The 13,478-nt window shown below is 38.6% G+C and overlaps 2 protein-coding genes across 3 annotated transcripts in view; one reads left to right on the forward strand and one right to left on the reverse strand.

Moving 5' to 3' along the window:
• The window catches only part of LOC108571637 (heterogeneous nuclear ribonucleoprotein K), a 94,094-nt gene that overhangs the window by 45,918 nt on the left and 34,698 nt on the right, over positions 1-13,478 (forward strand). The gene's annotated exons all lie outside the window — the stretch shown is intronic.
• Positions 7,842-12,677, reverse strand: LOC108571639 (cytochrome b5-like). The gene is made up of 2 exons (XM_017933729.1): positions 12,504-12,677; positions 7,842-8,849 (listed from the first exon to the last, which is right to left on the reverse strand). The coding sequence occupies exon 2, from the start codon at positions 8,810-8,812 to the stop codon at positions 8,426-8,428; it is 387 nt and encodes a 128-aa protein (XP_017789218.1). The 5' UTR covers positions 8,813-8,849; positions 12,504-12,677; the 3' UTR covers positions 7,842-8,425.

A 13,478-nucleotide genomic window follows, 5' to 3' on the forward strand; every position in this document is an offset into this window, starting at 1 on the left:
TTTCACTAGTTTTTCTCTCTCTTCTCTATCTTTGATTGCATTCTCAAAAGTTCCTCTTCACCCTATTGACTGGTAGCTAACCTGACCGGATTTTCTCAATGCAAATTCGGTACATTTTTGTTAAATGAATTTATGCGATGGAAAGGAAAATTACATTTTAATTGTTGTATTTAACGAATTAGAAAAAGTAAACAAGTCAGACTCTCTACTTTGCTGTTATTAAATATAACGATGGATTAATACTTGAGTACCTAATACTTGGGCAACGGATACACATGTTTATTTGAAGAAAGAATTGCTTTCAATGATTCTTCGTTATGTGAAATGTTTTTATAAAACTGATCACTGTTTACATTGATACTGTACTTTAAAATTAATATGCTTTTCAAAGTATCTGACCCTAATTGCCTTTTTTCATCGTCCAAATTTTATTTGTTATTCGAAACGTTGAACTGGTGTTGTGTGATGCAAAAACATTTGTACCAGAGTACGTAAAAGATACTCAATTGCTTTAATTATGTATATGTATATATTTTTTATATATTTAGAGTTGTTTTTCTTAAAATCAGTACAAAATGGCGACGGGGCTCTTAGAGCAGCGCTTAACATGTGCACGGGGTGATTTCGCGTCTTTTCTTTCAATCGTCACTTTTCAACTAATTATTATTTTTCAAAGAAATTTTCAAGAATGTGGTAAATTACTCTTTCGTAAAACGTATACAACTATCAGACATCTGTCACGGCATTTCTGAAAAGAAATTCAATCATTTACAGCGTTTTATAAATTTACTTTCAGACAGATATGTGAAAATCTCAATGACGTATTTCGCGTCATTCGGAATCCTAGTGAATACCTGAATGACGCATATGTGCGTCATCCGACGCAAATGTGTTAATACGTCTGGTCACTTTAAATGTTGAAGCTTATTTATTAATTCGTTCTGAAAAATTGGTATCGATTGAATTTAACGAATATTTTTTCTTCATTTCACGATCATCAGTAATATTATCTGGACTAATAGCTAATTTTGAATGCGATTTGAACAGAATTGTTGCTTCAAGACAACGCTAGCAATTACTTGCGAAAAATCGAATTTGACCGGATTTCATTAACAATTCCTGAAATTTACCTGATATTTTGTAATTTTATCTCGATTTTCACCTTCTCGCAGAGTGTTAATTCAGGTGAAACTGTAACACGCAATCCCACCCCAATCCCATTTTCTTATAATCTCAACCATCTTGTCCCCCTTTTCTCGCGCTCTCTTTTTTTTTTTCCCCTCCATTCCACGCCATGTCACTGTTTTCTTTTCGCGTTAGTTCATCCAGCATTCCATTATCCTTCCCCGTCGTTTTCAATTTCTCTTTCCTCCGCGACGAATCTTCCATTATTCCTCCTCTTCTTTTCACAACTTTTCCCAACTGTTTCTGCTTCTTTTCTTCTCTCTTCTCTGCCACCTACTTCCTTTACAACCCCATTCTCCGTCCACCAGGATAACTTCTTCCTTCTATTTTATTTTATTACCGGTTCAAGTTTCACCTTCTACAACCGGAGAGACAGTTTCTATCTCGCCCGTACACAATACACATCGCGTTCTCGTCAGCTCTCGTTTTAATTCCATTTCCATCATCCCCCCCGATTCCCTTTCCTTCCAAATTTCATCTCTCGCCACTTCCTCCACGCTCTCTCTCCGCCATTCAATTCTCCTTTCTTCGTCCGTTTCCACCCTGGGCCAAAGAATGCGAGAAAGGGTAAGAGCGAGCGCGGGGTTGGAGATTCTCTCATGAGAAGGCAAAGCCTCCTCCCTTCCTGTGCGCCACGCGGTCGTATTCTTGCGCAACCAACCAGCCGCACCGATGTGCTCAAAGACTGTTTATTAAAAAGCTTTTAGCGATATTAGACTGTCCACGAGGAAATTTCCTTCGACGTTGTACGCGGAATTTCGTCCGTGTTGTCCGTTAACTTGCGTACATTCAGGGAACGCGTAAATGGAGAATTGCGCGGGAAATTTGAAAAGAATAAAATCGTATCGTTTCTACGGCGAGTATAAGATAATGCTCGGAAATTTTTAGAGAACGAATCTCGTCCTTGGAACACTATTACCGACGGATAGAACGTTTGGTTAATGGTTAATTAAGGTATATGTAGTTGCTAAATTACGTAACTACGTGGCTGCGCAAAGACGAGAAGTTGGCTAGCGGAAGGAGTGCGTATAGTGTAACAGGCTCAATTTCTCTTACACAATCGTAAGGACAGGGCGTATGTATTTTTGTTACTGGCCGAAACGGTCACATCTATGAATCGGATCCTATAGCATCGTGTTACGAAGAGAGGACTAACAATAAGTGGGATAAAGCGATACCGAATGATCCGACGAACTTCAAAGCAATAGCGTATTTCGTGATTTCGTGTGTTCGCGACAGGTTTTTAAACGGAGATTCTGCTAGACTTGTTGGGTTTTCAACAGCTGAAATTGGCGGGTAGATGTTGTATATTTGATTTTTATTCACAATTGTTAAGAAGAAGGAATTTGCTGTGGTACACGTGTATTGGATAGTAAGAAAATTTACAATACAATTGTTTGGATATGGTTATCTGAGGCGATGAATAATTGGGATATTCGCGTAATTCTTTTTTGGAAGTTTAAATTTAGAGTTACTGCGGTGTGGACCGGTGAAAATATAAATTTAGCATTTGAAGAAGGTTATGTAAATGTTAGGACACTCCGATGTTGGTGTGCAACATTCAAGATTGGTGATTCTTTATTGGAAATTAGCTGAGAGGTCAGATAGAGTCGTGGACGTTTTAAGAAAAATGATTGGAAACAATCCAGGAATTTGAAATTTTGCTACATTTATTCACTCGACCTTTTTTTTTCAAGCATTTGAACAATTTTTTTTAGTAAATAAATTATTCCAAAATGAAGACACTGTAAATGTAGCGTTCGAAGAATATTTTAATTTAAAGAGTAATGATTTTCATAAGTTTGGAACAATCAAACTAGTTAATTGATGAGAAAAGTTAAATTATTTTTTGAAGAAACACAATGTAACGACGTTTCAGTTTCAAAATTGAATAAACTTTTTGTTCTTTGTTTATTTGTATTAAATTTGTCGTGTTCATTTTGGAAATAAAATTTAAGTATTCTTATATGTTGCTCCGTTGTGAATTTGTCCATGATGAATGTCCAAAGAAGAAGTTTTCAATATCTGAAACAGAAATTTTGAAATATACAACAGAAATAAAGGTCGTTCAATTTCTAAATAATAAAGCAACTTACGGGACACTACAGATATTCTTCGTTAAAAATATTGTAGTACTAAATAATTTTAAGCACCTATACCGAGTACTAATAAACAAAAGTTAATAAATAGTTTAGCATTTATTTTTCACTCATCATCGCTGGAGGAAGTATCATTTTAGTTTTCACATCAAGTTGAACAAATGTTCTTAAAAGAAAGATGCACGACAGCTGAACAATGTAACAAAATATCCCACAAACTGGGGTGCAGAGAACACTCCTCGTGCCCAGGTAAAGGTTAAATGCTATTTCAAGAAAAAGAAAACGAAATATTCACCAGTTTAAACCCTGTGAACAATGAAATCTTGATAATTCTCAATTCACCAGCGTCGAAAACTCACTTAGCCTCGGCAAACTTGAAAGTCACCATTCTAACAAGTTGTAACTTCACGTGTTCGCTTTCGCCCAATTACCGCGGTACCTGATGCGTGAACAACCGCATACATGTGCATAAACTTCTCACCTGGAGCGAGCATCGTTGCGTACCACGTTGGTTCCGCTAATTGTCGAATTCTCCGGCGATCGTTAACCGATGTCGTCCTGTACTCCTCTTCCTGTAGAAAGTGTTTCTCGCGGGTCCACGAGCCCCGACTTCCGGCTCCCTTTCTTCTTCTCCTTCGCCGATGGGCGCGGTCTGCGGTGAGCGGTGGACACATGTGGAAAACCGCACATCCTTCCTATTCTGACCGCCATCTGCCTCGTTTCCGGCCGCCCTTCGAACGTACTCCTCCGTCCACCCTATCTCACCGCTCTGCCTTCTCTCGTCCTTTTTACGCCAGAATTGAGAAACTAGGGACTTCGTTTGTACGTAACAAGCGTATTACCGTCGCTCTTCTCGGTCTATCAGTTTTTTGGACCACGTTGAAATTTATTTCCTTGTAATTTGAAATGCTCTAACCCTTTCGTTACGCAAGGTTCGTGTACACGCTTTGTGAAAAGAATCGCTCGTTTACGAGGAGCGTATATACCGGGTGTCTCGGTTTTTTTCGATCAAGTTTGCGAAACTTTGTCAGTGTATTCTATGGGTATAAATAAGAGAAAAGTGTTATATAAACGTGGGTCGTTTGAAGCTTTGCTAACGAATTATAATAAAAATATACATATGCTTTGTATATTTTTACTGTCCGTTTTTGAATAGAAAGAAGATAATACATTTTCGATACATTTATTAATATTTACTGAGCAATATAATTCCCATCGTTATTGTAACGATGGTAATTTGTGGATTCAATTTCTGTAGAATCACTCATCTTTGGATCTTGAAATGACGTTATTGGACAGAACTTTCCGGTAAACCTAATATGAGCCACGCTCGGAAGCCAAAGTGATTAACTTCATCGTGTAAGATTTATTAAATTTGTTTTATTCATGAAAAATTAAGCACCGAGTGTGTGCTTTTATACTAAAATTTGAGATAATCATTTTGACTTCTGAGTGGCACGTGTGATACTAAATTTGTCGTAGGAACGTAATTTAAATCACACAATCCTCTCTGTACGTAATACTTACGACCAGCAGTATATTGTTACTTTTACGTTGCGTCGGATAATTACTGTTTCGTCCACTATACACGGAGCGCTTTTTGTCTTAGACGCACCGTAGCGAAGGGGTTAAAAATTGAACATTGTAGAGAATTTGTTCGACAAGCCATTGTGGGGAGATTAATTCGGGAGTAAGGAAATTGAACAAAGGTTTCAAACCGGAAGATCGTGTACCTCGCGATAAGTAATTGAATTTCCCCGAATAAATTACAGGCATTCGGTGAATCGTGAGGGTAACAGCCACGGTAAACAGACAGAGAGAGAGAGAGAGAGAGAGAGAGAGAGAGGAAAAATAAGAATAATTGAAGAACAGACGTCTGAAGGCTCCGAGACGAGGAAAATCGATCGGAAACCGCATCGATTCCTGTCCCTCGTCGATTAAGTGTCTCTCCTCCGCTACAAGCGGAATGTTTAATAATGCCTTTCAACTCTTTGTGCACCGACCAAGGCATTCTTCCTCGTTCGCGGAAGGTTGTTTCGTCGATTTCGAACGCTTGACATCGATTCGTGAAACAAAGTGGCTTTTTATTCTCGTTGAACTTCGTTTGCAAGTATAAAAGGAAGCTAGTAGAGGGAAACGTGTTCCCGTGGAATTATTTGTTTGATTTTTATCTCGATTTTCTATATCCAGACGGGAGAATACGTTATGCATATACCATGTGTCTCTGGAAAAACGACGGCACAACTACAGAGTTCGATTCTTTCCCAGTGAAATTCTACGATTTTCCCCTTCATTCTCCAGTGTGTTCGTCTAACCGAATAATTTCACGGTACATTACATCGTTCTATCAATATTACAATGTACAGGGTGTGCCACGTGAAACAGGCCACCTAATTATCTTCTCTAGCTATTAGTGGCACGAGAAAATTTTTATACGCAATTTAAATGATTTCAAACAGTAAATAAAACGGAAGAAAATTTTTTTTTTTTTTTTCTTTCATGGTGATCTAAGTTATGCATTTTTTTTCTACCGTATGTCGTAGCAGATGTCGATGTTTAAATTTTAAACCGAGTGTAAAATTTCCTTTCGTTAAAAAATTTTTTCTTTGAAACCATTCGAGGTACGTAAAAAAATTAGGTGGCAGGTTTTACGTGGCCCACCTTGTATACATCGATAATTCTGTTTGGAAATGTTTGGAGGACGATATTCAGGTTTTCTCTTGAACAAACCATTTCTTCTTGGGAACACCGTGTATATGTGTAACAATGCTACATTGATATGAAATACTATCGTTATTTTATAAATTGAACGACAAAAGCAATTCTATCTTTCATATACAGACAGTAGGAAACGTAGTGTGTTGTAGGTATTCCACAGATAATGATATTATTAAAATGGAAGAATAAGATACCAATAATAAGATTAAATTGAGATCTGAGCGCATTGTGTTTATTTTCTACATAACATCTATGTCGAATAAAAAGAAGATTAATGTGATGGATGACTGTATATTTCTAATCGATTTGTTATCTATTAAGACTTTCTCGATTTTTTAATCAAAAAATCTTGCGATTACGAAATACTCGGTTTTATTATTATTATTTTTCTCTCTCTTAAATCATTTGTAGGGACACGTGTTGAGGAGAGGAGGGTTTCTTGGGCAATTCTCGCCCTCCCTTCGACGTTTCCAACTCCCACCTCGAACCTTTCCCTGGTTGTTAAATTCTCTCGCTCCAGTTGACGCCAACAATCGATCAGTTTCGTTAATACCTTTGATTTTCTCCCAATTAGTCCAACGAATTATTCGTCGTTCCTCTGTTTGTTGGTCGTTCAAAGGGTAATTAAGTTGAAGCTGTTGAATTCTACTAGTATGAAGATATATTAGGCTTACGGTTGATAATATATTGCACCGCTGACAAATTATGGTATTGTTTAGAGTGAATTAGCAGGCGATTTAGCTGTGTTTGACAGAGGGAACTATGTATACGGTTAACGTTTCGGTGGTTCTAAAATGGATTGGCCAAATTGGGGCGGTAGAGTAGCAAATGTATTCGTGCGAACTAGCTAATTAGCTTGTCGAGATTGGAAATGTGTTATTGTGATTCAGTGGGTGGGTAAGAGATGTTATTGAATATTTTCTGTTTCTAATATGCAAACTTCCAAATGTTCGAAATTTCAAATACTCAATATTTGAAATATTCAAGATTTCGGATATTCAAAATTTCAAATTTTCTATTATTCAAATACTCAAAACTTCAGATATTAGAATGCTCAAGATTTCGGATATTTAAAATTTCAGCTATTCAAGATTTTCGGATATTTAAAATTTCAGCTATTCAAGATTTTCGGATATTCAAAATTTCAAATTTTGAAATATTCAAGATTTCGGATATTTCAAATATTCAAATACCCAAAATTTCAGATATTTTAAATTTAAAAATTTCAAATTCTCCAGTATTAACACCTTTCAATTTACAGACTCCAAATCACCCGCGGATAGACCTTTAAATCGCAGTGAATTTAATTCCTACCATCTCCACGTGATTCGTATGCTGCATCAATTTGTCGCAACATCGATAACGCTCGAGGCATTAGCGAAATTTCGTCGGAAAATCCGTCGCGCTGAGGAGGAACGTCTTTTCGAGGTCCAGGCAGAAACTAAGAGAGTTCATCTCTCTGTCTGTCTCTCTCTCTCGATAGAATCGATCAGATCGCGTCTCTTTCTCGCTTCTTCTCATTGAAAACTTGTAACGAGGCTTTTGTAATGCGAGCCATTCGAATGCAAATGCCCGTCGGGCTTCTTCTTGACAGTTCGCTTAGAGAACGACTCCAATTTAACGATTAAGTTGGTCGAGGGGAATCTGCGGTTCCGAACACAGGTCAATCGCTACCCCCCCTCCACTTTGTACAGACTTGGAATAAGGATGAATCGATCCGTGGTTTTTCCTTCTCCGACACGATGAAAAGCTGAGACGAACCAGTTCCCTATGTTTGACGATAGTTGGCTGAATTCTTCTAGCCGAGTATAATCGTCTGGGAAAAAATGTAAATGAGCATTGAAATCTCCGGGGTAAGCAATGGCGGATGGAAAGCTGCATCTGATTCGTTTAAAGGGATAGATATAGATATATATTCGTAATTTTTTCGTGAGAAAAATAAATCTCCTTTGTAAAAAAAACAATCTTACAAATTTCGCGATAACCAAACACCAAAAGGTAATAACGATCCAGCTTGTTATCCTAAGATGTGCCTGTTAGCGTTTGATCTCGGTGAATAATGAGTAGAGCTTCGAGGAGGTTATCTAAACAGTATTTATTTCGTTAAAACATTCGCACAGGAGGTAACAGATCCCCGAAAAATATCGAAATTCTCCTCCGACGAGGACACATCCTCAGAAAAATCCACCTTGGATCGAAGGATCTGTCCCATCCTCTCGTTCAATTTCACCGAACAATCGACGCACAGCACTCTTCACGCAGGCGGGATGAGAATATTTAGAAGAAAAGTAGAAAAGAAACACAGCAGAATGAAGTCACTTTGTAACGGACAGTCCTCTCATTCACACTTCGACATCGGTCGCCAGATTCTCTCTCACATTCTTTTGTAATCGAACTTCACTTGTTACAACATCTCCGTGTATTTATAAGTACAAAAAGTACGCAGCCGCGAGAAGGATCATTAAGCCGGCGAGCATGATAGTCGGCGACATCCCTTCGTTCTTTTTATTCGTCTCGTTCTTCCCGTAGGACGTCGACCAGCTTTGTTTCGGCGTTTTGTAGGTTTTCTCCTCGTGCACCAGTTCTCCGACTAGGTATTTCTTCATCAGGTCGAAAGCATCGCTGGAATGGCCGATGTCGTCGAAGTCCTCGGAACTGTCCTTGCCGCTATGATCCAGAAGGATCTCCTCGCCACCTGGATGCTCGTTCAGGAAGTCCGTGACGTCGTACACCTTGTCATGGAGGATTATCAGGGTCTTGTCCTTCGTGCTGTATTTGGCAACCTCACTCTTCGTGAACTGCTTGCTCATGCTTGTGCTGGTGATGTCTTGCAGTGTAGTGGAAATTCTGCAATTAGAGAATTGGTTGTCTAGTTTAGTGTGCTTGCTGGAAGTAGATCGTCCTGACAGATTCATGGAGATTAGAACAGGATTTATCGATGGCGTTGAGGTGGTGATGTTTTAAGGAGGGTAAAAATAGGCAACGTTTGGGAATTTTTCTCGTTGTTAACGACTGGATGAAATGTTTCAATTTTTTTAGAGAATGTAAATATGACTTTCAGCCGTTTTTTGCAATTTTTAGAAAGTAAAAATGTTACAAAATGGACGAGTTACTGGGAAACTTGTTATGTTAGAATATCGATTATTTGGCAACGATTGGAATTTCTAAAAAATTCTTTCGTGTTTGTAAACACAAATGCAATTATTTAATTTTTTAGAAAGAGCTTTTCCTTTTCAAGATTCCACTGTTTCTACGATATGTACAATTTTTGTAGATAATACATTTGTATTTATAAATCAGAAAGAATTCGTTATTCTAGACGTTCCAATCCTTGCCAGCGATCGATCTTCTAACAGAAGCAGTTTCGCAATAACTCCCACATTTTGTGATATTTTTACTTCGCAAAAATTGCGGAAAAAATCTGAAAGTTACATTTATATTCTCTGGAACAAATTGAAACCTCCCATTTGATAGTTATCCACGAAAAAAGAATCCCAAACCTCGCTATTTTTAGACGACTCAGAATGGTGTACTCCCTTAAACGATAAAAGTTACTCTTTCTTTTCACTTCTTTTTTCAATTCTATGATTATCGTACACGGGTTAACATTAGGTCGGCGTTTTTCCAACTCTTTTGTCATTCTCCAGATCAACCTAGCCTAACCTTACGATCTCTTCACAGTTGTTACACACAATTCTTAACGATACGTTACAAATGCAAAACGTGTAGAACTAGCCTCGCGACCAACTTCTATCCTACAGTTTGTCCGCGAATTTTTCAGAAATAGAGAATAAAATGTGCTCTCGGTATAAAAGTTGAATTTGCCTCTTTTTTTTTTTTCGAATGCGAAACCCACGTTGCCTCAGGCTAGAGAAAAATGGCGGATTCCTAGCGAGCGAAAAAATTTATAGCGGCGAATTCCAACACGAACCGTGAATTAGTTCAAAAACGGGGAACAACGGAGTGAAGGAGGGAAAAAAATGTAGTTTCAGAAAAAAAATTCCGATCGACGTAGAAATGTGAGACTCACGCTGCCTTCGAGTCAACATCGTGAAAAGTCATGCTTGATTTTATAACAAGTCATATTACACTTCGTCCTTCGTTCTTATTCGATACAAACTGTCACGATCGAACGTGTGGTTGTTCGAACATTCTCAACAAAACATTGTCATTTCTATTTCAAAGCGTATTTCCGATCTGCGTACAAATGAGTCAATCGTATCAGCCGTCGATCGACACAATTTGTATACCTAGAAACGTTCCGCCTTATGTATTTCTCTTTCTTCGTTTTCTCCGGTCAACGATAGTGTCCAAACTTTTTAATCATTTTTCTGTTTTAATTCATCTCCGTTTCTCTGCTCCTTTTTCAATTAAAATTAATCCACAGAGACGAACTAAGTGAAACGAGCTTTCTCACGATGAGAAGAGCAGCGGGCAGCAGCGAATAAAATAAAGAAATGGAGAGAAATATTAATTTCGCGTTGGTTAAAACGCGCACGAGATCGATGTAATATATACCACGGTATCTCGTTTGTTTCGTTACTCAGCGGAACGTTCTTTTTCGACAGATAACCGATGTACCCGCGATTCTATCGTTGCCTCTTCTATATGTCGCTGGTGCTGGTTATTTGTCCAGTTGATTGTTCTTGCTACGAAGCCTTGTATCCGAGATACTACGATAAACGGTCCGTGAAACGTTTCATTATGTAACCAATCGATCGTTTGCCCCGAAGATAATGAACGAAGCGATACGGAAATCGATAAACAAGCTATAAATGGCTTTAAAAAACCTCGTCTCTACCGAAAGTTAATCGAGCAACATTTTGAAATCTCGCTGTTCGTAAGATTATTCTCTCGCCTATCTAACGGTATTTCAACGCTACGTCGTCTTTTCTCTGTGGAACTTTTTATTTGTTTAGGAACATTCAACGTCCGCCTTTCGAGGAATTTTCGAGAGAGAGATTCGAGGCTTAAGTGTGCCTTAAAGGTGATTACGAAAGTGGCCTGACTCGTTTCGAGATATTTAGAATTTTCGCTTTGGGCGTATTACAAAGATATTCTTTTATTTCACGAAATACTTTGTCCTCATGATATAACTCTTGTCTGCGAAAAGATCAATGCAACATAAAATACAGCGATAAATACCATTTTTCTCTTTAGATTTTTGACTTAGACCACTTTGAAAATCAGCAGCGCAAGAATTCCCTCGATAAACAGTCTCTTCTCGAAGGATTCTGTTCACCTAATTTGCGTATCCATCCTCCATTTTGCATAAATTTCTTCGACAGCAGTAAAACAGGAATTCCGCTTTAATTACGTAACCTTATCGTTTCGAACATTGGACTTCATATTTTAATTATATATACTTAAGTTGTCTCGTGTTTTTTTCATTCTAAAAGTATTTCTATGTTACGAGTTCCGAGTTGCTTAATTAACGAGGAAACAATTGCGCGTTTTCTTCGTTCGTCTCTCAAGGTAATAGGTAGAAATTTACGAGCTCTACGATTCGAGATTAAAGAAACCTCCTTCTTCTTTCTTTCCTAACCTCGAATACGTAAAATTGGAAAATCGCAGTAGAACGTTTTCCAAGCGATGAAGCGAAACTTTTCAGCGAGGCTTGGAAGCAGATTTTCGACGCCATCGTGCGCGCGCGATTACGCGAAGGTCATTGAGATTACACAATCATTTCGCGTTGATGATGCTTCGCTTTTTAGAGATACTCCCAGTGCCGTATCTATCCTCCTCGTAGCCCGTCCGCGGTAAGAAGATCCCTCGAACAATTACCGTTCCACGAAAGTAGGATGAATCTCCGGGCAAACGAGGCTTGAATGTTCAAGTAGCCAGCCCCAGTCGATCGATCGAACCATTTAATCAGCCACGGTGTAATTAAATGTCGAGCCACGTGGTCTCTCCTCTCTCACTCTCCAGTGGAATAGGAACGGAAAAAAACGAGGGAAACGTTGTTCTTGCACGACGAGAAATATATATTCACGGGGGACGTTTGAATTTATCGCTGTCGCGGAATTCTACGCGTTCGCGTTTGCTAAAAACGATACTGGAGAATTCGCTTGCGCGGGTGATCCGTCTAGAAATGAATGTACGAAAAAATGGTGAGAATTGTCGAATTCCTCGTGTAAATACGCGAAAGATAAGTATAGGTGAACTTCAACTTGAAATTATCCAATGTTAATTGATTCGCAACTCGGTGAATTGCGAAATTTCTAAGGTACGTTCCACGATTCCATTGAACTATCCGTGCGAGGAGAACTGCGCAATACACACTGTGTCCAGAAGACCAGTTCTACTGGTTCTCGAAATATTCGAGCAGCTCCGTTCGTAGAAGAGGTTCGTTCATGCTCGATCGCGGCGCCTCATTCGCGATTGCACGAGAACGAACGATGAACACGGCGTTATTATGTCAATCACACTTTCCGACCGAATATCCCAAGCAAAGAGGTGTATCTCTAATGGAAACTCTGTTCACCTGTGAACCACACGTACCTTCTTCTTGCTCGTGTGAAATGACCACGAGAACTGGTAGCTCCGAATCCCGAATGATTCTCCTTTTGCTGGTTGGGGCCGTGTGTGGTTCTCGGTTTGACGGTGAAAGAGGAAGAGAGAGGAGAGAACGAGAGTTTGCTCGCGAGTCTGCAACAGCACAAACACTGCCACCAACCAGGTCAGCCCGTTAGTAGCTTTATCCTTGCCCCCTCTAGATGCTTCCCCACCATGTCCCCTTATCATCTACTCCCACTCGTACACCAGCTGTGATTCGCTATATTTCTCTCTCTCTCTCTCTCTCTCTCTCTCTCTCTCTCTGTCTGTCTGTCTGTCTGTCTGTCTGTCTGTCTGTCTGTCTGTCTGTCTGTCTGTCTTTTGTACGTACATAGAAATCTCTGTTTTGTTCTAGAGATCAGTAGAAACGTGTACGATGGTCCCTCTAATCGCAGACTCTATCTGTGTTTCCTCTTTGATATTGTTTTCGAGCTTCAATAGGCGGAGGAATTTTTTTTCCCAAGTGGAAGTTTCTATTTCTAACTGTGAGGTGTGCTCCATGAAATGTGGAGATTTGGTTTGTCACTTAAAATTACTTGTGAAATTTTGTTCTTTTAGTTTTTAGTTTTTCTTATCTAATTTTTGATAATTTTGGTGGACTATGGATGCATTCGTTTCCTGAATTTTGCAATGTTATTAGGATCTGTGTATAAGTTTGCGTTGTATTTTTCTGGAGAATGGGTGTTTGTAATTATGTCGTAATTTGTTTGTAATTTGTCGGTGCCAATGTAATAATGATATAATATTAATACTGTAACTGTGATAGAGTATAGAGCTTTTTTTTATTATATGTGTAATTGAATGTTACCAAAGTAATAATGGTATAATATTAATGCTATAGTATAGAAGCGAACCTTTTTTATTATATTTATTGTATTTTGTGGAGAATGTGTATTTATTTGTTATTACATCTATAATTAA

The sequence above is a fragment of the Habropoda laboriosa genome, unplaced genomic scaffold, assembly GCF_001263275.1.
Source record: "Habropoda laboriosa isolate 0110345459 unplaced genomic scaffold, ASM126327v1 scaffold135, whole genome shotgun sequence".
Classification (NCBI taxonomy): domain Eukaryota; kingdom Metazoa; phylum Arthropoda; class Insecta; order Hymenoptera; family Apidae; genus Habropoda; species Habropoda laboriosa.